Below are 23,380 nucleotides of genomic sequence, written 5' to 3'. Positions count from 1 at the left end.
TAGAAAAAACTGTTGTTGTGTTCAAGTTGTGCTAAAAGGAGTTAGCATATCAGGGGAGCTATGCTAGCCTAAAATAGCATCTTAATGCTAAACATGTAGCAGCTAATGCTAATGTTAGCGTCCACAGTCCTGGACAGAATAAAATTTTGCTCCAATCAGATGGTTTAAGAAACTAAATAACAGATTAAAAACTATAATATCTTAGTTGTTGAGCTCATGTTTCTATTTATTAAATAATTTAGCAGCAAAAATTGGTTTTCAAGATAATTTGTTGCTTATTCTGTCAATATACGGTTTTAAATTAAACAATTAATTAATTACAGACTCTGTAATTAACTCAGTTAAAGCTTTAATCGAGTCCCATCGCTGTCGTCCATGGAGCTGAATTATCACCAGAGTTTGAGCGAGTCTGAAAACGTACAAACCTGTTATGGTTAAACTTTTACATTTACTGCAACTTTCCAAAGTAGTTCAATAACATGCTTTCACTTTGTCATTGTAACTGTTTTATGGGGATTTTTATTTTTAAGAATACCAAACTAAATCTGGGTAAACATGGAAAAAGCAAAGGGGCGTAAATACTTTGTGTCTTTATACATATTGGCCAACATTATGTTGCCGTGTTTCATGAGATGAGAGACGGTTCATATCCCTGAATTCATGTGCCAGCAAAGCATCAGAAATTTAGTGTTTCAAATATTTTCTGACAGTAAGTTAGTAAATCTGAGATGATTCCAGCGAAAACAAAACGACATGAAAGTAAGAAGTTTGGATCAAACATGGAGACAGACGGTTGGTGAGGAACAAGAACAGACAGGAGACTTTTGGTTCCAGTGTCGCCCCCTAATGGTCACCCCAGGAATGGTGCAGCATCATGCAAACCATGCAGAAACAAGGATGTCTTCATATAAAAAATAAGTGTTACAAAATGGCATAGCAGGTATATGTTCCATTCAATCTCTGTTCTTTTTCCTGATAAATCCTGAAATTTGCAGTGTCTACACTAAAAGTCGCATGCGTCACATGCAGTGCGGTTGGCTTTGCAGCAGTAAAGCTTTTGGTGTATATATTACGTATAATGTTCTTTTTTAGCTAAATTTTCGTGAAGAGTGCGCTGTACAGAGTTTTTCTTTACAAACGGTCTGCTTTCCCTTTTTTTGTTTTGCCGTTGGGGCGGACTCGTTGCCGGTCTCCGTCTGGACCGCGGTGGTCTCTGCAGGTCGTTCAGAACGCGCAGCAACGAGGCGGATTAGATCCACCTTCGGCCCAAAGGTGTGGCTTTGACCCAGCGTTCTGGGTTTTACAGGCATGGGTTGGATTTAAGGTCTCAGAGCCGAGGCGACGTCGTGTTTCAGGGCGGCGTGTTCCACTCTGCGTCCCCGAACCCCTCGCCGGTGGAGGAGAGGGGCAGGGCGCCCCCGCTGGGCGTGAAGGGGTCCGTGTCCGTGTCCGTCTCGCCCTCGGCCAAGTAGCTCGGCCTGGTTCTCGTCCAGCTGGCCTCCCCGGCCGCCACCGCCGCCCCCATCGACAGGTCCAACCCCGCCTCGCCCTCCCGCTCCCCGGAGATGCTGAACCCGCTGGGCGAGCGCTCCAGCTCCTCGTGGTTCACCGACAGGAGCGAGAGCGGCGAGTCGCCCCCCCCTGTGGTCCTGCCCCGCCCCGCCGACAGGTCCTGCAGGGAGCTGATGGGCAACACGGTCGGCCGCTCCGTATACGTGGGGATGGCGCCGCCTGCCGACCTGACCCCCTGCCTGCCGCCTCGCCCTCTGCTGCAGGTCGAATTGGCTTTGCTGACAGGCACCTGGTATGACATCTGAGGGAACACCTCGGAGTAGTTGAGGAAAACCCGGCGGATCTCACCGTTCGCCGTCTGGTCGCAGGCCTCCACGGTCATCCGGGCGTCGCCGGCCGAGTCCACCTGCAGGTGCTCGGTGTGCTGGATGTGCATGTCCACCAGGAAGTCCAGCTTCTTCTCCATGTCCTCCACCTGAGACAGAGACACATCCGTCCATGAGCTCAGGAAAGTGACCCGGAACACCGACGCTCAGAACCATGAAGGACACGGTCAGCTGCTTCTCCAGGTTCAGAAATACGTTTTATTCCTGATTCCACAGAGAAGAAATTCATGGATTTAAAGGTTTTCATAAACTTGAACTATGAATAAATTTAATTAATCAACCAATAAAAACACAACAAAATAATAGCAGCACAACAAAAACACACCAGAGTCCACAGATGGGAAGTGGGGGCATCAGACCATTATATAGTTCTTTAATTTGAACTCTCACCTGTCTCTCCACCCTGACAAATCTACCCATCATGCTTTGGTCTTCAGTGTCTGGCATGGACGTGGCTTTGGCTAAGTAGGACTCATGCCTGAAACAAAGAGAAACACGAACATGAAGATGGTGCCGCCATTACATGCTTGGACATTAGCGATGCAGAATGGTGTCGCAGTACCTGGGTGACTGGCTGGACGGGTAGTTAAAGGGTGTTTTCTGGGGCTTCTTGCTTTTCGGGGTGAGGGGAGGTCCAGGGGCAAGAATCATGTCGATCCTTTAGAGAAGGAACACATTGAGCACGGCACAGATGAGGCATTTAGCTAGATTTACCCTCCACATCTGTGTGGTGTCTGCTCACCTTGTCTGGAGGTATTTAATTCTGCAGAGCATGTCCAGATGTCCGGCAGAGTACTGCTCAATCACATCTTTGACATCGTAAGGCCTCAGAGTTTCCTTAAACCTCTTCTTGTTCAAGAGAAATTGCATGATCCTGTGAAAAAAAGTCCAAGATCAGGATTTCAACGAGGAGCGTAGCTGCATCTGTTGAAGCTTTGCAACTTCCTGGAGTTTAACCAACTACACCGTCCAACCGAGGCAGAAGAGTCTTAAAAACCTCAGGACATCCGTCCATTGTGGGGACTGGTTTCTATCTCCAACGGTCATTGGGCACAAAGGGCTGTACACCCTGGACAGGTCAGTGATCCATCACAGGGTAATGCTAAGGGCATCTCAGTGGCCAACAAACCTAACACTGATGTTTTACATTGCTGAGCTGTAGGATGCAGGTTCAATGTCTGCCCTGGGTTGGCTGCTTGGGGGGATGGGCCAAAACCACCAGGAGAAGATGTCAAAGAGGCGTCAAACGACTAAAAACTACCAAACTGCTGGGTCTCAGAGAGAGGTCATGCCAGATGCTAGAATGTCTTTTTCTTTGGTCAAGTACATATCTCACCACCCAGTCCAAGACTGTAAGGCAGACGGAGCAGCAAATTAAACCCTGTTGACTTTGATTGGACTGGAGGGAGCAGTAATAAAACAAGCACTGTGGGTCAGTCCTGTTCTTGTATTGGTGGCATTATCCTTTCAGTCTAAATTCGGTGCCCTCAGGTGGATAATGTTCATCTTAAGGACTGCCTGGTCTCAGTCCTCAGAGTTCAGATGAATCTGTCGGCGCTCCAACGTAGCCACTCTCTGTGCACAACCTCCAGTTTGGTTTAGACTGGTGTTTCAGTCCTCAGGGGCCACTGCCCTGCATACTTTAGATGTGTCTCTGTGCAGGAACACCCGATTCCAATGACTGCATGACCTCCTCTGCATGAAGATCTACTGTTAATCATCCACCTATTGGAGTCAGGTGAGTGGCAGAAGGGCCACACCTAAAACATGCAGGGCAGCGTTCCCTGAGGACTGGGACTGAGAAACACGGGCTTAGATCCAAGTCCAGCCTGGCAAAATGCCTTTTACTGAACAGTCACCTGACAGGAGCTCCTTTCTCTAGCCGCTCATTTCAGGCGAACCGTGCCCCGCCTCCTTTGGCTTTAACACTTTTCCTACTTGAGTTCAATCCCGTCATCCATCAGGTCTCTGACATGCTCGTCTTTCAGACCTGTTGCCACCCACTGAGCTGTTATCTTCAGCTCTTCCCAGAGTCCTCGGCTGCTGCAGGAGCTCCGGTGTTTGGCAGAAAGTCTTGGGGGTCCTGAAACCAAAACTCTTCATGTCCGAGTTCCCCTTTCAGGGAGCCATTCAGCCGCAGCATAATGGGGAGGGAGGAAGAAGTGCTTTCACAGGGTTAATCATTCATCTCACAGGTCTTCACACTAGATTGAGTTCCTGCATCATGTCAGCTGTGTGGCCTATAGATGCTCCAGGAGGCCGTTAACATGGTTTACATCACTGATGTCGACACATCCAGCTTTGTATTGCTGAAAGTCACACTGAGCACACATGATGAACCTGAAGACCAATTACATGTGGAGCTGAGAGCAGTTTGCACTAAAACACATGAAGGCCTTTAACTTGGTCACCAACAAGGTTTTGATAAAAAGAAACATTTTAACTGGTAACACATATAATACTGATATAATACTGCCTGATTATTGCAACGTGCCAAGACAGGACAGAGCGAGGAGACTGCCATCTATGGAAAATGTTGGCCTAAAACAAAGTTTCGTTTCAGATCAGTAAGATAAGCATGGAGGGTTTCAGAGCTTCTGCAGGCCAGTGGCAGGAGGGAAGCCTGACATGCAGGGCAGAGCATGTTGACCATCACCTCTATGAAACACAATCCTCTGTTCATTTGATCAGGTTAAAACAGTCGGTGTTTTCTACAGACTGGTTGTTAAACACTTTTATGATCCGGCTTCGGGTCTTTCTGTACATGTTGTCCCTGGACATGATGGTTTCTCTCTGGATATTTCCCCTGAGAGACCAAAGACATTCCTCCGTACCACTCCATTCCTGGAGACCCTTCGGTTGTAGACCTGTGGGAAAATGGGCGGAGCTACAACACAGTCCTTCGGTTGGGACAGGAAACGGTTTTCTTCATGTTTGTTATTGCTCTAGTATGACGCAGCGTTAGGTGTTTGGGTTTAACCCAACCTGCCCAACGAGAGTCCAACTGGTGGTGGAAACATTCTCCACTGGACATAAAGTATCGTACCAAACCATGCCGTACCGCTCAGTGGAGACGAGGCAAAGACCTTTTCAGGTTTTCTCTCTAGACTTTGGATGATGTTTTAACAGAATCAAGCTCAAAGTTCAGGATCACTGGAAAGTGAGAAGGATTACTCCGGACCTGACTGCCCTGATGACCAGTTTCAGCGTCGGGATCATCTCCTCCAGAAGGATCTCTGGCGGGAAGCCCCGGTCCTCCAAGACTGGGTCTGCAAGGCCTCCAGTATCTGGAAGACAAACAGGATGCAGTCACCAGCAGCAAACTGAGCGCTGGCGGAGTCGTCCTCCTGCGGGTGGCGCTCTGACCTTCAGAGCTCTGCCGCAGCGTGTAGGCCTTCATCCGGAAGGCGGTCCGGAAGCGTTCGCGGTTACTGAAGCCGGCAGGTTTGGGCTCCTTGGAGGGGCTCTCCTCGATGGACTCGGCGTTAACCTTCCTGACCATCCCCAACGACGGCCTGGCGTTGGAGTTGCGAACCCGTTCCAGCAAACTCACCTTCTGACTGAGGTGGAGAGGAAAGGAGCAGAGCGTCAAACCGTTTACATCGTGTGTTTGACAATAACAAGCTGCTTTCTGAAGTGCAGAAACAGGAGAAACAGGTGTTGACCACAACCACACGGGCAGGACTGGCACTAAAATAATATATTCAAACATTTGTAGTAAATATTAAAGAATCGTGTAGGATTTCACCAGCTGAGGCAAAATCTGCCAAAATATTTTCTTGTAATGTATTAACTACAACTAATTAAATCTGAAATGGACAAAAATATTAAACTTTTCCATGACATCCGACCAATCGATCAAATTTATTTATAACACTTCTCAGCAGCAAGAAAGTGTTTTACATCATAAAACACAAACAGTCACCAACTGAGAAGTCAAACATTACATTTCGTTTCCATCACCAGTGCACATCATGCATGTTGGTCCATGTTCCATTTATTATGGTTTTATATGAACCTGCACCACGTCGGGATTCCTGCGTCTCCAACGGAAACATCTTTACATCCTCAGGTTCTGCATGTCAGAGCTGCACGAAGCGGCGAAGAACCCAAGGAGATTGGTCTTGTGACAATATCTGGCAGCACAAAGTCGCAGCTTTCTGGTAAAATAAGACTCCTGTGTCCCTGAGAAGAGGCGGGGAGGCGGGGCAGTAACCGGAGCCGGCAGCGGCCCAAACGAGGCCTCTGAAACGTGGAGCGCTCTCAGCGACTTTGCTCCCACAGCGGACACAATATGAGCCTCTATGTGGCCTCCGGGCAGAAAAGGGCCGGCAGATTACAGCGCTGAGAGGCTGCAGAAAGGCAGCGCTGTAAAGGAAGAGGGAATCTTCTTTCTGAATGCTCCTCGGCGAATAAAGAGCAGAAAATGGGATGTGATTATCCCCAGATCTCTCTAAACGAGGCGACACAACAAGCCCAGATAGTCCAAGCCCAAAGTTTTCAGCTCAGAGCTGTGGTGCTTATTTCCAACAACAAGATTAAACTTCATAGAGATAAAAGAGATCACAATAAGCCGGAATGGAGAAGATCTGAAAGGATCTGCTGGCAGCAAGCAGCAAAACTCATTTTCTGTTCACATTGCAGGGAAAAGATCCCAGATTAGCACCAAACTGTTGAAAAAAGCAAAAACTCACAAAGAGCACAAAGCGCTGCCGTGGTTTCTGGATGGAGTCCAAAGCAACCAGATGAAGTCCGACCCAGATCCGTCTCTTTGTTCAGGATCATGTCTTTATAGTTTCTGTGTTCATGCAGGATTTTCCCAGCAGTGTGATAGAAAATGAAAGACATCTGATTGTTTAACGAGGAGCTGAGAGGAATGAAGGAATGAGACGCAGACGGAGGAACGGATGGGCTCGACTAACACCAAAACTCACTGATCCATTTATTGGTATTCATCAGAAAATCAACCGATAATAAATACTAATTATCACGCAGGAGCAACTCAGACGAGTTCAGAACGAGAAGAAATGAGATTCAACAGTAAATCTGAACCTGTCAGAGACCAAAGTGATTAAAAGATTAAAAGCATTTTTTATTTTCTAATATTTTCAGTGATTTTGACATTTTGATGGGCTGCAGAAACTCATTACTGTCTCTGAGCTGATGAAGGGAAACCATCTTTAATTAATGAACCTGAACCGTCACTCATCATTCAGGCAGGACTAATGGGCGGACGCACTAATAAGTTCTCAAGAAATCCTCAGCTTGATGTTAAAGTCAGAATGAGCGGCCGTTCAGGATCGGCTTCTTCCCAGAGTCATTTATCCGAGTCATGGATTAATATAGGAAGCTATTTAAAGCCTGGCTGGGTGGGATATTTTAGGAAATGTTCATTATTTTCTCTCTTCAGCTGGTGGCCTAATTAAAGTCTTTACTGTAGGCACAGCTCTGTAATTTGCAGCATCTCTGCAGGAGACCCACCTGACCATGGCCTCCAAGGTGTCCTTCCTGTCAGACAGAGAGGACAGAAAGTCAGGAAATAAACAGAAACCTGTGAGATTCAGACTGGCATTTATCTGAAAACCTGAAAGTCTTTTAAACCTGCAGCTTTAAGGGCTGGACAGCCGGAGCCTCGTACCTGAAGCAGGGCAGAGAGATGATGGTTTCATAAAACCTCCAGGTGGCAATAAGATCCTCCCTGATGGGGTTGGTGGAGTAATACCGCCAGGCCGACTGGGTTCAACACAGAACAGCTTCAGGATTCTGATGCCACACACAGAACCAGACGGACACGTTTGGGTCTGATCTCTGACCTGGATGAGTCCGGCCGCCGGGTGGCGCCGCTTCTCAAAGTGCTTCTGTCTGTGCTGCTCCTGGACCTTCAGAGCCAAACCAGAACCCAGAATCCCCTGCAGCCAGAACCAGAGCCACAGTTCAGGCTGCAGCTTCATAAGAGCATTGATAAAAATAACAGAACGGCTCGGTCCGAACGAGCTTTAAGATCTAATTACTGCTGCATCAGTTTTGTATTGGATTAGTTCCAGTCAATAACAGATTTGATTCATTAGCCTTGTTTGTCGCTCAGCTTTAGTTTTTAACTGTTGGTGCAGTTGCTGTAAGTCCTCTCACGCTGACCGGCTGTCAGTCTAACCTGCATATCTGCAGCCGAGCATCGCAGCAGCTAATGGTCATGACTCTACACTCACGGCAGGCAGAGCGAAGAAGGAAACTCCGATCAGAGCGAAGGTGCCGGCCAACAGCCTCCCAGCCCAGGTCTTCGGGGTTTTGTCTCCGTATCCGATGGTGGTCAGCGTGATCTGCAGGAGAGAAACATCAGAAACCGGAAAGGTCACAGAGCAGATCCGCAGCCGTCGGGATCGGGAAGGACGACGGATTTAATGAGGAGAAAATCACAGCTTTATGGACCCGAGGCGTTCGTTACTGCAGAACTTCACACAGATTATTTCACTGTGGAGAGAAACTCTGTTCAGACCATGTCACAGCTATTCCCATTTACATGTTTATAGGGGGAATCCAGATTCCTTACATGAAATGAAACCTGTGTAGTTATTTCAGCAGCGGTGAACGTACCAGCCCCCACCACAGCGCGTCGGCGTACGTGTCGAAGTCCTGCTGCTGGCTCTGCGCCGTGGGGTTCTCCTGGTCAGACACGTTGACCGAGCCGTCGTCTTTCTCCACCAGGTAGACCAGGAAGGACGCCAGGATCAGAGACAGGAAGCCGATGTACCAGGCCGTGATCAGCTCCTGTGGAAACACCGGCAGAGCCGTAAAACCTCTGGAGCTGCACCCAGGCTGCTCAGACATCACGACGGACACGTTCTCCTTCTGCTGACGGTTTTAACCTGAGACAACTGATTAAATCCTCTCTACGCGTCTTTAGGATCCATAATGAAGCACAGAGGCAGACAGCAGAGATTAGCATGTGGATCAGTAACTCAATGGCAGGATTAACTCTGAAAACAAGACGTTGTTTGTGTCTTTACTTCACTTTAGGACTTTTTATTCACAGTTTTAGTGGATAAGATGGATCTAACCAATGAAAAATGGTAAACAGATTTTAAATTGTGCGTTTCTGTAATCCCTGGAAGCTACTTTATCGTTTTTCTGTTTCCAGACGTGTTTTCTCTGGTCGGTCGTACCTTACTGTGAGCGTAGATGGCCGAGCCCAGCAGCTTCCACGTGCCGCCTCTCCGGTCCATGCGCAGCATGCGCAGGATCTGCAGGAAGCGCAGGCTGCGCAGCGACGTGGCCAACACGTTGCCCTGGTTACGCACCGCCACCACCGGCACCGAGGCAATCAGCACGAAGATGTCTGCAGCAGAAGGACCAGAGTTTCTGAGAGCTAATGAGTTTGACCCCAACACGTCTTCGTTGGGGAAAAAGAGACAATTTTTCAAGAGATGCTAATCTCTGAGAGGACCTGACATAAAAAACTGATTTAGTTTGATTAATTCACTCTTCTCTTGAGAAAAGAGCCGCTGAAGTCTGCAGAGCTTCTCATTTAAGTCTCAGATAAATCCTAACACAGCTGACAGAAGTGTTAAAATGATGAAGGTTACAGGATGATGGATCCTGCTGCCAACTGTCAGAAAGGAAAGCTGCTCTCTGAATGGAGGAGAGAAACATCGGCTCTCACCGCCTCGTTTACCTGGAAGGTACCCAGATGACACTCTGGGGAAAAAATCAACCTCACAGGTTTGCTTTTATGTTGGTTTTTAGTTTAGCTTTCTTAAACTCTCTGGTGAATTTCAGAGCCAATAAAGTAGTTTAAAACATTCGTCCTGGAAATGTTCTTCAGGTGACAGAAGATCGACTTTGTAGTCGTCTTTATGTGTCTCTGAAGGCTCAGCTCTGAGGTTGATACTTTCCATCCTGATTTTTGAGTTTAATGTTACTATTAAACTAAAAAGGAGTGAAAAAGCTATTATTAGTATTTTTATCTTATTTTCCCTAATAAACGGAAAGAAAAATGATCAAATTTAATTTAAACTCTTTTTCTGTGCAATTTGATCTTTAAAAATCGATGGAACCAGAGGAAGTCCTGGTCGTTATCGTCTCCTGGTTTCTGCTCAGAGCTGCCAGCTCGCTGAGGACGGACAAATCAGGCGTCTTCAGCTCTTCAGTGGGAGTTTTAAAGGCTGAAGCAAGCAGCTCTAAATCTGGACAAACTGAGGATGTTTGATGCCTCCAGCAGCTTCAGGCATCCTGACTGCCACAGAGAGTGAAGGACAGCCTCTTCCAGGGAGGATTTCTGGCCAATTACTGGAAATTTATTCTGAAAAGCTGCTGGTTTGTTCAGGGCAGCTGACAAAGCTCCTGTCAGCCTGACTCACTCTGCCTGCACGGTGCATTTACGAATGTTTTCAGCCTTTTCTCTGAAATAATCATCATTGTGTTTCTTTCAGCTTTATAAATGACTTCCTGAGCCTTTAATTTTATCTGTAAGCATTAACATATTTATGATTCTCCCTGCTTACCCAGAATGCACAGCGGTTTGCGGGCGAACTTCAGCCTCCCCCTCCATCCTTTGTAGCGACAGCAGCAACCAGCCGCCCAGATCCTCAGTGCAAACTCTGCTCCGAATATGAAGATGGCAAACGTTTCCTGCAGAGGAAACAGGCTCACACATCACTCTGTGTGTGTGTGTGTGTGTGTGTGTGTTTTCTGTGGAGAGACGGAGTCGTTCTCACCAGTATGACCAGCCAGTGTGCAGAATCCTTCTCATGTTCCCTGAATGTGGTCAGTATGGCCAGAACCAAACATCCCAGAACGATCAGAAACCTGCAGAGAAAAGAAAAAACTGATCAGACAACAAAACGGTTCGAGAAATTACAAATTATCTGGAGGATAAATCAGCAGAAAACCAGCAAGAATTCAGCCAAACAGCGAGTTCGTTGCTGCTGCCACTAGAGGGCACCGTTTCCTCTTAAGACGACAACCATAAACTTAGACTAAACAATAAACGGTGCAGATTCTGCACGTTGCTGCCCCCTGGCGTCAGCTGTAAAAACACCAATAAATAAAACCGACCAGTTCTTCAACCTGAGATCCGAGCAGGACGATCCATTTAAGGCACCAAACATCCAGAGAGACGATGACAACCAGCATGACCCGACTGCAGGTTTTCCAGTTTAATCAGCAAAAATCAGCCTGAACTGAATTTATTTAACGGTTTAATGAGAGGAACAAGCAGCAAAAACAACTCAATGAATAAAAACATGCAGTGAAAAACAAGCAAAGCCTTCCTGGGGATTAATGATGAAACCAAGAACAGTTTTATGATTCGGGTCCAATAACAGAATATTTTACCAAATTAATAAACTTCTCATTTATCCCACTGGGAAGTTAAATATGGGCACATGGTGATGCTGAGGGAAGGAGGGACCTCCTGTAGCAGTCAGTCTCGCAACAAATCTTAAAAGGCCTCTGACTGAAGATTGTTGCTGAGTGAAATGCTAAAAGGTTAATCATAACAACTGTCCAAAAGTAAATAAGAGCAAAAATCTTTCCAGCTTCCCAGCATCCAAAACCAGAGGGAACGATGACGGGAACATTCCCTAAACTGAACTGATGTGTTTGATCCAGATCCAAAATATTAAAGTGATTAACAAAATCCTCCCGGGGTTGTTTACATCTCAAGCTGCTGCCGCCGTGAGCTGGACCAACCCAAACTGTAACGCCGAGGCTCCTTCATTACTTCCTGTTGGACAAATAAACGCAGCGCAGGGTCCCATCTGTGCTGTGATTTCAATCTGGGCCGTCCTGCAGAGAGCCAGCCGCCAGGACAGAAACCTCCTTCCCATCATTTCCCTCCGCCAGGCTCAGTGAGGAGAAGCTTTTCATCAGAGCGGAGGCGGAGGACGGACACTCAGAGGGAAACACTTCCTGTCCGTCTCTGACACAACAGACGAGGAACGAATGTTTTTCATCCCAGCAAGACAAAAAGTCCAAGAGTCTCAGTTCACTGCCTCAACAAAGATCAGCAAGATTTCTGAATCTGTCAGCAAATAAAGCAAAGAGACACTTAAAACTTGAAAGACAAATGATAAATTAAACTACACTGCGATACAATCAAATTGGTTCAGATAAGTTAAAATCAGCTAAATGAAGATGAACAAAGAAAGAAACAAATAAAATAAGCCGAGATGCAAAAAGTAGGTTAAAACAAAATCTCCAAATTAGCCAACATATAATAAACGTAAACTAAACAAAACAGAGATCATATAAAAAAAGCTAAACTTAAACTCAGCTGTTAGTCTAAAATGAAATAATGAATCAATGTGGATGAAATAATGTAAAATATTACAACATCTAATTTTGTCTATTTATGATCACAGATCTGGTTTCGTCACTCGATCGATCAACAAATCCTCAAAATGTTCAGCTACTGGACCGAAAACAAGAATTAGCCACAGCTTTCTGTGCTCTAAGTGATCGGCCCATCCTCTATAACTCACTTTACATTCGTTAGCGCCGCGGAGGCCCGGTTCTGATGGGGCTCCCCGGCCCAGATGGGTCCCTGGAGGATCCCTAACAAACAATTTATGGCTGAGATTCAATACAGTGAGTGCAGACTCTGCATGTCTGACGGATAAATCCCTCAGATATATGCAAATAGTGGAGAGCGGAGCAGAGCAGCGGCTGCAGACAGAAGTTAAAGAGTGTGACATTTATTAGAGCCACTGGGGGTTTTTATATCTGACATGCTGGAAAAACAACCAAACTTCTGCTTCATCAGCAAATCTGTTGGCTGAACTGACACAGTTAAAAAACCCAACAAGCCTTCAGGCAACATTTACTGCTTTTAACAGCCCAGAGTGCAAAGATTTATGATGCTGTGGATATTTTGTCAAAACATTTAGAAATGATTATCCTTTAATTGCGTTTCTCTGGATACTTTTCCAGAGAAACGCCTCCTAGTGGTCAGTTTGTCTCTGTGGGTTTTGGTGAGTTATTGCTCTGCCTCCCGTTGGTCAGAGGTTGGACTTCAGGTTAGATTTGCAGCTGTTTGAAGCGAAGCCAGCAGAAACCGCCGTTCCTCCGACAGCTGAGATTCACACTCTGGTCAGAGAGCTGCTGACCCTGCAGGACAGTTTCACTCAGCGGCTGGACGAACCGCGAGTCAGGAAATAATGCAGCTCAGCAGCTTCAGACGGGCAATTATGAGAAAAATGCTGCCGAGTCACAAACCAGGAGATCCTCAGACACTTAAAGAAAACCACGGAAGATCACATCCAATGTAAAATCTGTTCTACTCTGAATTATTCAATATTTGTAAAGCAACGTTTCTGATGATATGTCGGGTGATTTACATCCGATCCTTCATTTCAGGCTGAGATTTCCTCTACATTCAGGCTGTTTCACACTGAAGCTGAGGTGGAAACAAAACTGATCCAGTAACGTCACACTGCCTGCTTGTCTCTGGTGGAACGTGAGACAAATTATCTGTTCCAGAAAAAAACGTGGAAATTTATGAGTTTGAAAAATCAAGAATTTGCTAGAAAAAACTTTTTGCAATAAACTTCAGAAATGAGAGGAAAAACCATGGAGATGTTCTGAGTTTGAGAAGTGGAAGAAGGTTTTCCACTTCTTTTTTCATTAGTTTTTTCTTGCAAATTTGCAACTTTTCAAAGACTTCCAGGTTTTTTCTAATCTTTGTCTTTTTTTCTACAAAATTTCTGACTTTAATCTCAAAATTTGAGGTTTTTTTGTGGCACATTTTTGACTTTTCAAACTCAGAAATGTTCTTGGTTTTTCTAGAAATTTCCTGAGATTCTTTTGGTGGAAAATTAGTTTTTTTCTGTCGAACTATCCCATCCTTAGTATCGTTATTTTCTAAACGTATCCAGATGTTTTGTGTCTAAACATCTGGACTTTCTGCTGATGTGGAGAAAGCAGCTCCTCAAACATGAAAAGGTCTTTTTTACATCCAAACACTGAACAGTTTCACAAACCAGAGCTTTCAGAAGAGCCTCTGCAGATCCATCAGCCGTTTAAAATAACCAACACTTCCCCTGGTTTCCTCTGCAGGAGAAGCCAGCCCACAGACTGACCTCTGACCCCAGCCTCCATTTACTGGTTTTACATGTGGAGCTGTCTCAAAGTGATTTAAGACGGGCAGGACCGTCGCTGACACGTTTGAATTATTACTTCAGAGAAATGGATGCGGATTTAACCAGCAGACTCCAGAACAGAGTTTCACCTCCGTTACTGAGGACGTTCAGCCGGATCAGTCACTCCTAAAGGGCGTCTGTCGCTCATCAATCAACGGCGTTCCTCCGACCCGCAGCTCATCCATCAATCAGCCGAGTTCGTCTGCCCAACTCTGAAGTTATTAACAGAACCGAAGACGTTATGATGAAAAATCACTGGGTCTCGCATGAGGGAGAGGATCTGAGTCTGTTTACAGGAGGGACGAAATCAGACGGGTTGACCTGGTTTCTAAGCAGCAACTTATTGTTGCCTGCAGGGAGAGAGAGAGCAACACCGACCAGCTGCCTGAGAGCGAGAGTGGAAAATTAGAATAAATGTGAAGCATTAATGATGCAAGAAGGAGGTCAGGAAGGAAAATCAGAGCCGAAATTCTGCTTCCAACGTCGCAAAGCATGAAGAGAGCTACAGGTGGGATGGGTGCCTGTTAGCTTAACTATTAGCAAAAACACCACAGTTGTGGATGATTATAATGTGTGATGCTGCTGAGTGAGGCTACGAGTCTCATATGAATTATTAATCACCCATCAGACGTTCTAGGGTTCAGGGTTCCCATGTCGTCCGCCCCTTCTTTTCACAACTCAGAGGACGACATGAAGTCCTCTGCTTCAGATGCTTCAGCTCGTGTCGCTTTGCAGGTTTTCAGCTGTTTTTGTGCCATAATCGCACATTTAGATGAGACTCTATGTACAGTTTGTACCTTCAACAGTTCCCAGCTGCGTTATTCAGCACCAAGCTCTCGTCCGGGCCGAGTTTCCGATGGGCTGGCCTGCCAAAGGCTGGGATTTGTCACCTGAGTGCCCTCGAGGCCGAGGCAGCCATTACTGGCTTGGCAGGAGGAGGTGTCAGCAATCAGTGTCAGGCGTCCAGCAGAGCTGTTCATTAGCACGAGGACTGCTCTCGCCTCACTGACTCTGACGTCTGTCGCCTTGTCCCTCCGTCTGGGCTGATGGAAACGGGTTTGCTTTGTCACATTCAGCAGCTCATTTAGTCTGCAGCAGCAGCATTCAGGCTCTCCAAAGACTAAAAGGTCAACATGGAGAAGTGGGACTCCTGGACGCAGTGATGTGATTCGACTCTGGACGACTTAATGCGTCTTTTATAATTAGCAATTGAGAAATAATTTCCACCGAAAGCCTCCATGTTGTAGGATAACTGGCTGCAGAAACTGTGAGGAGCAGAAAATCCTCTTTACTGCACGTTTTACAATAAAGACATGAAATCTTTTCACTTTTTACGAGATATAAAGGATGCACATATGCTAATTGTTAAAGGCTCTTACAGGGTATCGCCAGGCTTACTGAGGGCTTCATGTGTGGGACACGGGTTACCTACGTACGTTCTGAGGTGCAGACAGGATGGGAACCCAGGAGGAAGACAGGCGATGAAGTGAAGGGGCGTCTGATCAGCCAGTGCCTCTGTTACTCATCGTATCATTTAAACGCACAAACAGCTGCTAAATACATAAAATGCAGAGTAGAAACAATTTATCCACCATTACTTCCTCTAGTGTAGCTCCATATGCATCCCACATAGAGCACTGGACCGCTTTATGCTGCAGGGAACCTGCAGGGATCGGCTGGATTAAGACGTAATTAGTTAAATGGTAACTCTGCTTCCTTTCTAATCCACTGACTACTTTGGTGGTTGGCTAACCTACCAAACGCGCTCAGTGGTCACACACTCTGGAACCAAATTGATGGAAAACCATTTGGGGCATCCTGCATGGTCTAGTTCTGTCCCTGGTTTAACACACCTGGATCCAGTGATGGATCATTAGAGACCTGCTGAGGAGGTTGTTTCTACCACCAGGGGGAGAAAACATGCAGGATGCCGGCCCTCCAGGTCCGATTCTGGGAACCACTGAGTTACGGAGTAAATCACCAAAGGGATTGAGAGACAACAGAGATAATTATGGGCACAGTTGAGTTTTTACAGGTAACCTGCAGGGCATTTGGAGGGTAAAGTAACATGGGACCCTTAAATACCGTATATGGATAATTATAGGGTAACAGTAGTTATTGGCTGTACTTACAGAATGCTCAGAGTAATTACTAACCAGATTTAAAGGGACACTTCAGAGTATTACAGATTATTTCTTTGTAATATGCAGGTTAACCCAAAGTCGATAAGTCAATGAAATACTTAGGATGATAAGAATCGACTTACAGGGTGTGCAGGGGGCAATTATGAGGAGCCAGAGGAGTTTTATTACCCTGAACTTATGAGGTGAACTTAAAAAGAGCTTCTGGTTTCACTTACTGGTACCGCAGAAATATCTGAGCAGTCAGAAAATATTTCAATACAATCAGTGAGGAGGTATTTTACTCTGTGTGAGACCTGAGTGAAAATGAACAGGAGGCTGTAAAATCACAGGAAGGGGACCTCGGGTGCGTCTCCATGGTAACGGGGCTTTGAGAAAGTTGGGGTTTTGTTTAGTGGAGAGTATTTGGTGTGTGTGTGTTTTAACAGGAAACACTGTTAGCATTAAACAGTATTTACTTCTCCTTAATGAAAGCTTTATTCTTTCCAGAGTAATGAAGAAAAGGTCATTATTTATAGTGGCTTACAGTCAATTTAACTCAGAAATACCTTATTGGTCCTTATTGATCCTTATTGATCCCAAATGGAAATTACATTTTGTTGTACCTCATTATCAAACTTTCTACACAGAGTTTATGGTGTAACTATTGAGTATCATTGGGTTTTTATGCTATACCTTTGGAGCATCACTAGGTAATTATGGGTCCCAAGAAGGTCCGTATGGGGCCCTCAGGATGCTAATAGTTTAGTCAGTGGGTCACTTACAGGATGTCCTGTGAAAAGTTTAGCTTTGGGTTTTAACAGACAGAGCATTTATGGGTAAAGGGCTAAATAAAAGGTCTGTGCAATTAAACTCCCAGGTTTATTACTAAAACAATGCAAACCTTTTCCTCTTCATGAAAACTAAAAGGTTCGGTTGTCTGAATTTACCTGCAGAAAAACATCCAGACACGTAAACTGGACCCAAACCCAGAGCTGAACGTCTCGGGTTGGTGACGAACAGAAACAACCAGATCCAGGATCCTCCCAGTGCAGCGGATGATTATCTGCTTTCCACTCAGTATTGATCGTTTTGGTCCTCAGTCATAAATCAATCCCGTCTCATTGTTGCAGTAAACAAACTGGTTTTACTGTTTAAACCAGCAGCAGCAATCAAACACATGGAGGCTCTGAAAGGTGATTATCTTCAATATTCAAGGCATTTTAATGAAAACATGTTGCTGATTAAAACTTTACAGGCTTTTATTATTAGTATTATTATTATTAAGGTTTGCTAACAGCGCCACCTGCTGTCTGTTGGTCTAGACGTGAAAGTGACTCTAATTCAAGCAAATAAATATTTAAAAAAGAAAAAAACCTGATAAATAAAGATCGCATGTTAATGTATGTTTTGTGTGTTTAGGTTTGATAAAACTGAAAACCTCTCAGGTGAAGGAGGTCGTCCTGGTTCTCTGAAATCTCTCAGGTGTTCCCGGTCAAAGGTCACGTCAGGTTTCTCAGCTTCCTGTTTCCTCTCTGAGCTCAACGAGCTGCAGCATCACTCCATCCTCTCTGCTCCTGCACACGAGATGCTTTCTGCGTCTCCATGGCAACAGCTGCTCACTGGAGCATCCCTCCCGCTCCCCATCGCCATGGCGACACCTGCTCGTCTCCCTCCCTGCTGCCAGGGAACACCGGCTTTACCTCCGCTGTCAGAGTCTCCATGGCGACGAGCGCGTGGCAGACGAGTCGCACAGCGAGCGGCGCAACGTGATTGGACGCCTTTCAGAGCGAGTAAACAGAAAATCCTCAGACAGAATCAACAAAAGGCCGTCTGATCAGATGATGTCATCCTCACTTCAAGGAGACTTTATGAAGAAATGTAGATATAAAAGTATCAAAGGAAACGATCAGAGAACGCCACAAAACTAAAACCTGATGATAAAAAGCTTCAGGCTATAAACATCCACAACTCCATCACCTCCAACAGGTTACAGCAGAAATAAACTGAAAACAACCAGTTTTCATGTCAGAAACAGAAAATGTCTCAGATTTCCCTCCTTCACAACAAACATCCACCTTCGATTTCTAAAACATCAAACATGGCCGAACTCTTCGACCGCAGCAAGGAAAACATTTTCCTGAGCTGCTGGAAAACGGATCAGGTCAGGGAGGAGAGAGGCGACACTGGGAACCAGCAGTAATACTGGGAACCAGCAGTAATACTGGGAACCAGAAGTAATACTGGGAACCAGAAGTAATACTGGGAACCAGCAGTAATACTGGGAACCAGCAGTAATACTGGGAACCAGTACTGGGAACCAGCAGTAATACTGGGAACCAGCAGTAATACTGGGGACCAGTACTGGGAACCAGCAGTAGGACTGGGAACCAGCAGTAGGACTGGGAACCAGCAGTAATACTGGGAACCAGCAGCAGGACTGGGAACCGGCAGTAATACTGGGAACCAGCAGTAATACTGGGAACCAGCAGTAATACTGGGGACCAGTACTGGGAACCAGCAGTAATACTGGGAACCAGCATTAATACTGGGAACCAGAAGTAATACTGGGAACCAGTACTGGGAACCAGCAGTAATAAAGGGAACCAGCAGTAATACTGGGAACCAGCAGTATACTGGGAACCAGCAAAAATACTGGGAACCAGCAGCAAGACAGGGAACCAGCAGTATACTGGGAACCAGCAGTAATACTGGGAACCAGCAAAAATACTGGGAACCAGCAGCAGGACAGGGAACCAGCAGTATACTGGGAACCAGCAAAAATACTGGGAACCAGCAGCAGGACAGGGAACCAGCAGTATACTGGGAACCAGCAAAAATACTGGGAACCAGCAGCAGGACAGGGAACCAGCAGTAATACTGGGAACCAGCAAAAATACTGGGAACCAGCAGCAGGACAGGGAACCAGCAGTAATACTGGGAACCAGCAAAAATACTGGGAACCAGCAGCAGGACAGGGAACCAGCAGTATACTGGGAACCAGCAGCAGTAAACCAGGATCTTCCATAAGTCCTGGACCCATCAGCTTCCTTCCCTACATGAACAAACATGCAGCTGCTGCTAAATAAGCAGCTTGTTGTTCCTGACGATGGAGAAGCACCTTAAGGTTCATCCAGGGTCTTTGCAAGAACGAGTCACGAAGTTCCCCTAAAATGTTTTTCTGAAAGGTCGGCTGGCCGATGTTGACCTCTAGCTGACCTGTGTGAAACATGTTCTGCATCATTCATAATCCTTCAGCCGAACCCTGAACTCCACCAGCGTCTGTTTGGATCCTGTTCTTTAAAACGATGCTTGAACCTGCCTTAGATTAGATTAGACGTGTGGTCCATTAACGATGCAGCGCCCAGAACCGTTATCTCGGATCAGACGCGTCGGAGAGCTTAGCCTCCTAATGCAGGAGTCTTGTTCTCCGCAGGGAGCGCCGGCGGTGACGTCAGCAGACGGAGCCGCAGCGCCGAGGCTCCACCAAATTAAAGCCTGTTTCTCTGCTCAGGGATCCAGGATGGAAAACTCCAGTTCTACTGGATGTTCTGGTTCTGCTGGGGGTTTACTGGGCTTCACAATGAGAGACAGAAACAAGACGACTGCTGTGACACCTCCTCAGATGAATGTTTAAGGTTTGGATTCATGATTTATAAAGCAGAGCAGTTTATCGGCAGCATAAATCCTGGGATTAGTTTTGATGCTTTTTATGCTTTTCTTCTCATTCTGCTGCCTGGAAACATAAATCCAGACAGATCCAACAAACGAATCCCATCCAACCCGAACAAAGGCCGCAGAGAAACAAAGTGGATCCATTTTTGTGAATGTTTGTTGGTTTATTTGTAGTTTTTTCCACAAATGTTGTTCCATATTTCAAAGCTGACCATCATCAGGTCTTCTAACCACAGGATCATAAACCTGCTCATACATGCAAAGCCACGACTGACCTTGAATATGTTATGAATTAGAAATGAATAATGAGGCTCTGAAGGTCACGTCTCCCAGTTGCCTCGTCTTCATGATGCTCAGATGTTTTTTCGCCCCGGGGGACGAGGGGTCACTTATTTACAGCCTGGTGCAGCATGTGGACGGATCTTTAAGCGTCAACATGTCTGAATCAAAGGAGGAAGTTTAACCGCAGTCGGCTGTTTGAGTCTAAACACCTAAAAAGTTTGATATTTAATGGCGTAAATGAGTCGGTCCCAGCAGAGCGAGGAGTTTTCCTCTGATCCTCCTCTGATTAATTAGCCTGCAGTCGCAGCTGCGTCCCTGCTCACCGACAGACGGCTTCATGTTTCTGTGGGTTTCATCTCCAGTTCCTCCTCTGTGAGGAACAGCAGAGCTCACGAAAGACGAGATTCATTAGCTGCTTTGGTTCTGCATTACAGCTCCACCCAAATCCGGAGAGCTGTTTCTAAGTCTGAGAGGTGAAAAAGTCTGGGTTAGGGTCTGGTCACTTTTTATTCATCAATAAATGCACAAACGTTTTTTTTATAAATGCCATAAACAACATTCATGTGTTTCCTGAATTTTAATGCTGGTTGATTAAATTTGCTCGGATGCAGACAGATCTGAGACCTCAGAGTGTTGCGTCTCATCTGCAGTAGCTTCTTGGAGTCAGTCGACACGAGTCTGTCAGCTCGGGGTGTCAGTGATGTGACGAGGACAGAGCAGGACTGTGAGGACATGGAGACGTCCAACAGGTCCAACAGATGAGCTCCGTCTGCAGGAATCAGGTCACTGGATGTTTCCTCTGACAAGCAGGATTTCACTGCAGATTAATGCAACCAAGAAATAATAAACCGCTGAACCTCACAGCCTCTACAGACCACAGGCAGCAGGTGAAAGGTCATGAAAGGTCAGTTAGTAAAACACTGAACCAGTCAGGCTGTTTGAAGGGCAACGCTGCTTCTCTCTAAAAACAAGATGGCTGCCGGACCTGCTTTACAAAACAAGAACAATAATTTAATTTGTTTAGCCATAATGGACAGCAAACCAAACACCACATTAGTACAAACAACTCCAAAGCACGGTGGAGGAGGGATCATGATGTGGGACTGGGTGGAAGCATTTGTCCTCTAACTGGGAAGAACTTATTACACTGTCATTAAACCTTTCATGTGGAGTTATGGTGATCATTGGCCGTGTTTTTATTTGCCTTTTGAAGAACCGCACTAGAAAAGGTTGAAACAGAAAAATAAAAACAATTTCCTCGATTTAACAAAAAGATTTTACTCTGCCTTGAGTTGAGATTTGACTTTTCGGAAAAAATTGGTGGGTCTGTGACGTAGCGAACGCTCCCCCTGCTGGTGGGTCTGTGACGTAGCGAACGCTCCCCCTGCTGGTGGGTCTGTGACGTAGCGAACGCTCCCCCTGCTGGTGGGTCTGTGACGTAGCGAACGCTCCCCCTGCTGGTGGGTCTGTGACGTAGCGAACGCTCCCCCTGCTGGTGGGTCTGTGACGTAGCGAACGCTCCCCCTGCTGGTGGGTCTGTGACGTAGCGAACGCTCCCCCTGCTGGTGGGTCTGTGACGTAGCGAACGCTCCCCCTGCTGGTGGGTCTGTGACGTAGCGAACGCTCCCCCTGCTGGTGGGTCTGTGACGTAGCGAACGCTCCCCCTGCTGGTGGGTCTGTGACGTAGCGAACGCTCCCCCTGCTGGTGGGTCTGTGACGTAGCGAACGCTCCCCCTGCTGGTGGGTCTGTGACGTAGCGAACGCTCCCCCTGCTGGTGGGTCTGTGACGTAGCGAACGCTCCCCCTGCTGGTGGGTCTGTGACTTAGCGAACGCTCCCCCTGCTGGTGGGTCTGTGACGTAGCGAACGCTCCCCCTGCTGGTGGGTCTGCGACGTAGCGAACGCTCCCCCTGCTGGTGGGTCTGTGACGTAGCGAACGCTCCCCCTGCTGGTGGGTCTGTGACGTAGCGAACGCTCCCCCTGCTGGTGGGTCTGTGACTTAGCGAACGCTCCCCCTGCTGGTGGGTCTGTGACGTAGCGAACGCTCCCCCTGCTGGTGGGTCTGTGACGTAGCGAACGCTCCCCCTGCTGGTGGGTCTGTGACTTAGCGAACGCTCCCCCTGCTGGTGGGTCTGTGACTTAGCGAACGCTCCCCCTGCTGGTGGGTCTGTGACTTAGCGAACGCTCCCCCTGCTGGTGGGTCTGTGACGTAGCGAACGCTCCCCCTGCTGGTGGGTCTGTGACATAGCGAACGCTCCCCCTGCTGGTGGGTCTGTGACGTAGCGAACGCTCCCACTGCTGGTGGGTCTGCGACGTAGCGAACGCTCCCCCTGCTGGTGGGTCTGTGACGTAGCGAACGCTCCCCCTGCTGGTGGGTCTGTGACGTAGCGAACGCTCCCCCTGCTGGTGGGTCTGTGACGTAGCGAACGCTCCCCCTGCTGGTGGGTCTGTGACGTAGCGAACGCTCCCCCTGCTGGTGGGTCTGTGACGTAGCGAACGCTCCCCCTGCTGGTGGGTCTGTGACGTAGCGAACGCTCCCCCTGCTGGTGGGTCTTTGCCTCAGCACAGGTCCAACCTCCGGCTCACAGGGGAAAACTGTTTTTCTAAGACTTGGTCCATGCCAGGTTTCCACCTCTACTTCCTGTTTACTGCAGCCATGCGTAGCATCAACATCTGATGACATCACGCTTTTCATATCCTGACCGATTCGCTCCAAACCCAGTAGATGGAAACACGACTAATTTCAGATATTTACTTAAAATCTGCATGGCAGTCGGATGGAAACATGGTTGCTATGGCAACGTAAACAACCCGAGGCGATGACGTCACATTGAAATCAAAGGAATTTCCTCTTAGAGCCACCATTCCTCCATCACTGGGATCACTGGTCTGTTTCTCTCCACAGCTTGTTAACTTGCTGCATCACCCATAAATCCTCCCTGACGATGATTGTTGTCCAACATGTAATCAGGCCGTTTTGTTATTTTTTCCCTCCATCTTTCCCTCAGAGCGACGCACTGCTGCGTTTGGCATTTTAGTTTCCATGGCGACTGGAAACCTTTTGGCCCTCCTTCCTCCCATCATGCAGTCATTTTGGCTCTGCTCAGCATGCAGCGAGTGAAAACGGTAATCAGAGGAGAGGAAGCAGACGCTCAGCAGCTTCTGCGTATTATTCTGATGAATTCTCCTGAAACTCCGCCTGGTGCTGCGTCAGAGTTCCCAGTTTTATTTTTCTGCTACTTTATAAATATGGAGGTCAAAGACTCGGCTAC

General features: G+C 46.9%; 1 protein-coding gene across 1 annotated transcript; it reads right to left on the bottom strand.

Moving 5' to 3' along the window:
- Window positions 1–428: 428 nt before the first annotated feature.
- Window positions 429–22,791, bottom strand: kcnq3 (potassium voltage-gated channel, KQT-like subfamily, member 3). Its single transcript, XM_088014772.1, has 18 exons — window positions 22,257–22,791; window positions 21,452–22,170; window positions 17,776–17,933; window positions 11,678–11,814; window positions 10,610–10,719; window positions 10,397–10,523; window positions 9,059–9,231; window positions 8,490–8,663; window positions 8,105–8,215; window positions 7,712–7,807; window positions 7,537–7,631; window positions 7,380–7,406; window positions 5,265–5,458; window positions 5,080–5,185; window positions 2,641–2,772; window positions 2,461–2,556; window positions 2,289–2,376; window positions 429–1,987 (listed from the first exon to the last, which is right to left on the bottom strand). Exons 1-18 carry the CDS (start codon window positions 22,789–22,791, stop codon window positions 1,352–1,354), a joined length of 3,714 nt encoding a protein of 1,237 aa, XP_087870898.1. The 3' UTR covers window positions 429–1,351.
- Between the last annotated feature and the right edge of the window lie 589 nt (window positions 22,792–23,380).

This window comes from Poecilia mexicana, unplaced genomic scaffold, assembly GCF_051168715.1.
Source record: "Poecilia mexicana isolate PSO_F unplaced genomic scaffold, ASM5116871v1 scaffold_17, whole genome shotgun sequence".
Taxonomy (NCBI): domain Eukaryota; kingdom Metazoa; phylum Chordata; class Actinopteri; order Cyprinodontiformes; family Poeciliidae; genus Poecilia; species Poecilia mexicana.
Note: the sequence above shows the minus strand (reverse complement) of the source record. Positions and strands in the feature narration are given on the sequence as shown.

What these genes read in the sequence shown, in the direction of transcription:
- kcnq3 (XM_088014772.1), bottom strand. Translation starts at nt 22,791, where the DNA reads ATGTCATCAGATGTTGATGCTACGCATGGCTGCAGTAAACAGGAAGTA. An exon ending in ATTAAATACCTCCAGACAAG is followed by an intron (nt 2,557 to 2,640) that starts GTGAGCAGACAC and finishes CCTTCTCTAAAG; the next exon opens with GATCGACATGATTCTTGCCC. An exon ending in CCGTCCAGCCAGTCACCCAG is followed by an intron (nt 2,377 to 2,460) that starts GTACTGCGACAC and finishes TCTTTGTTTCAG; the next exon opens with GCATGAGTCCTACTTAGCCA.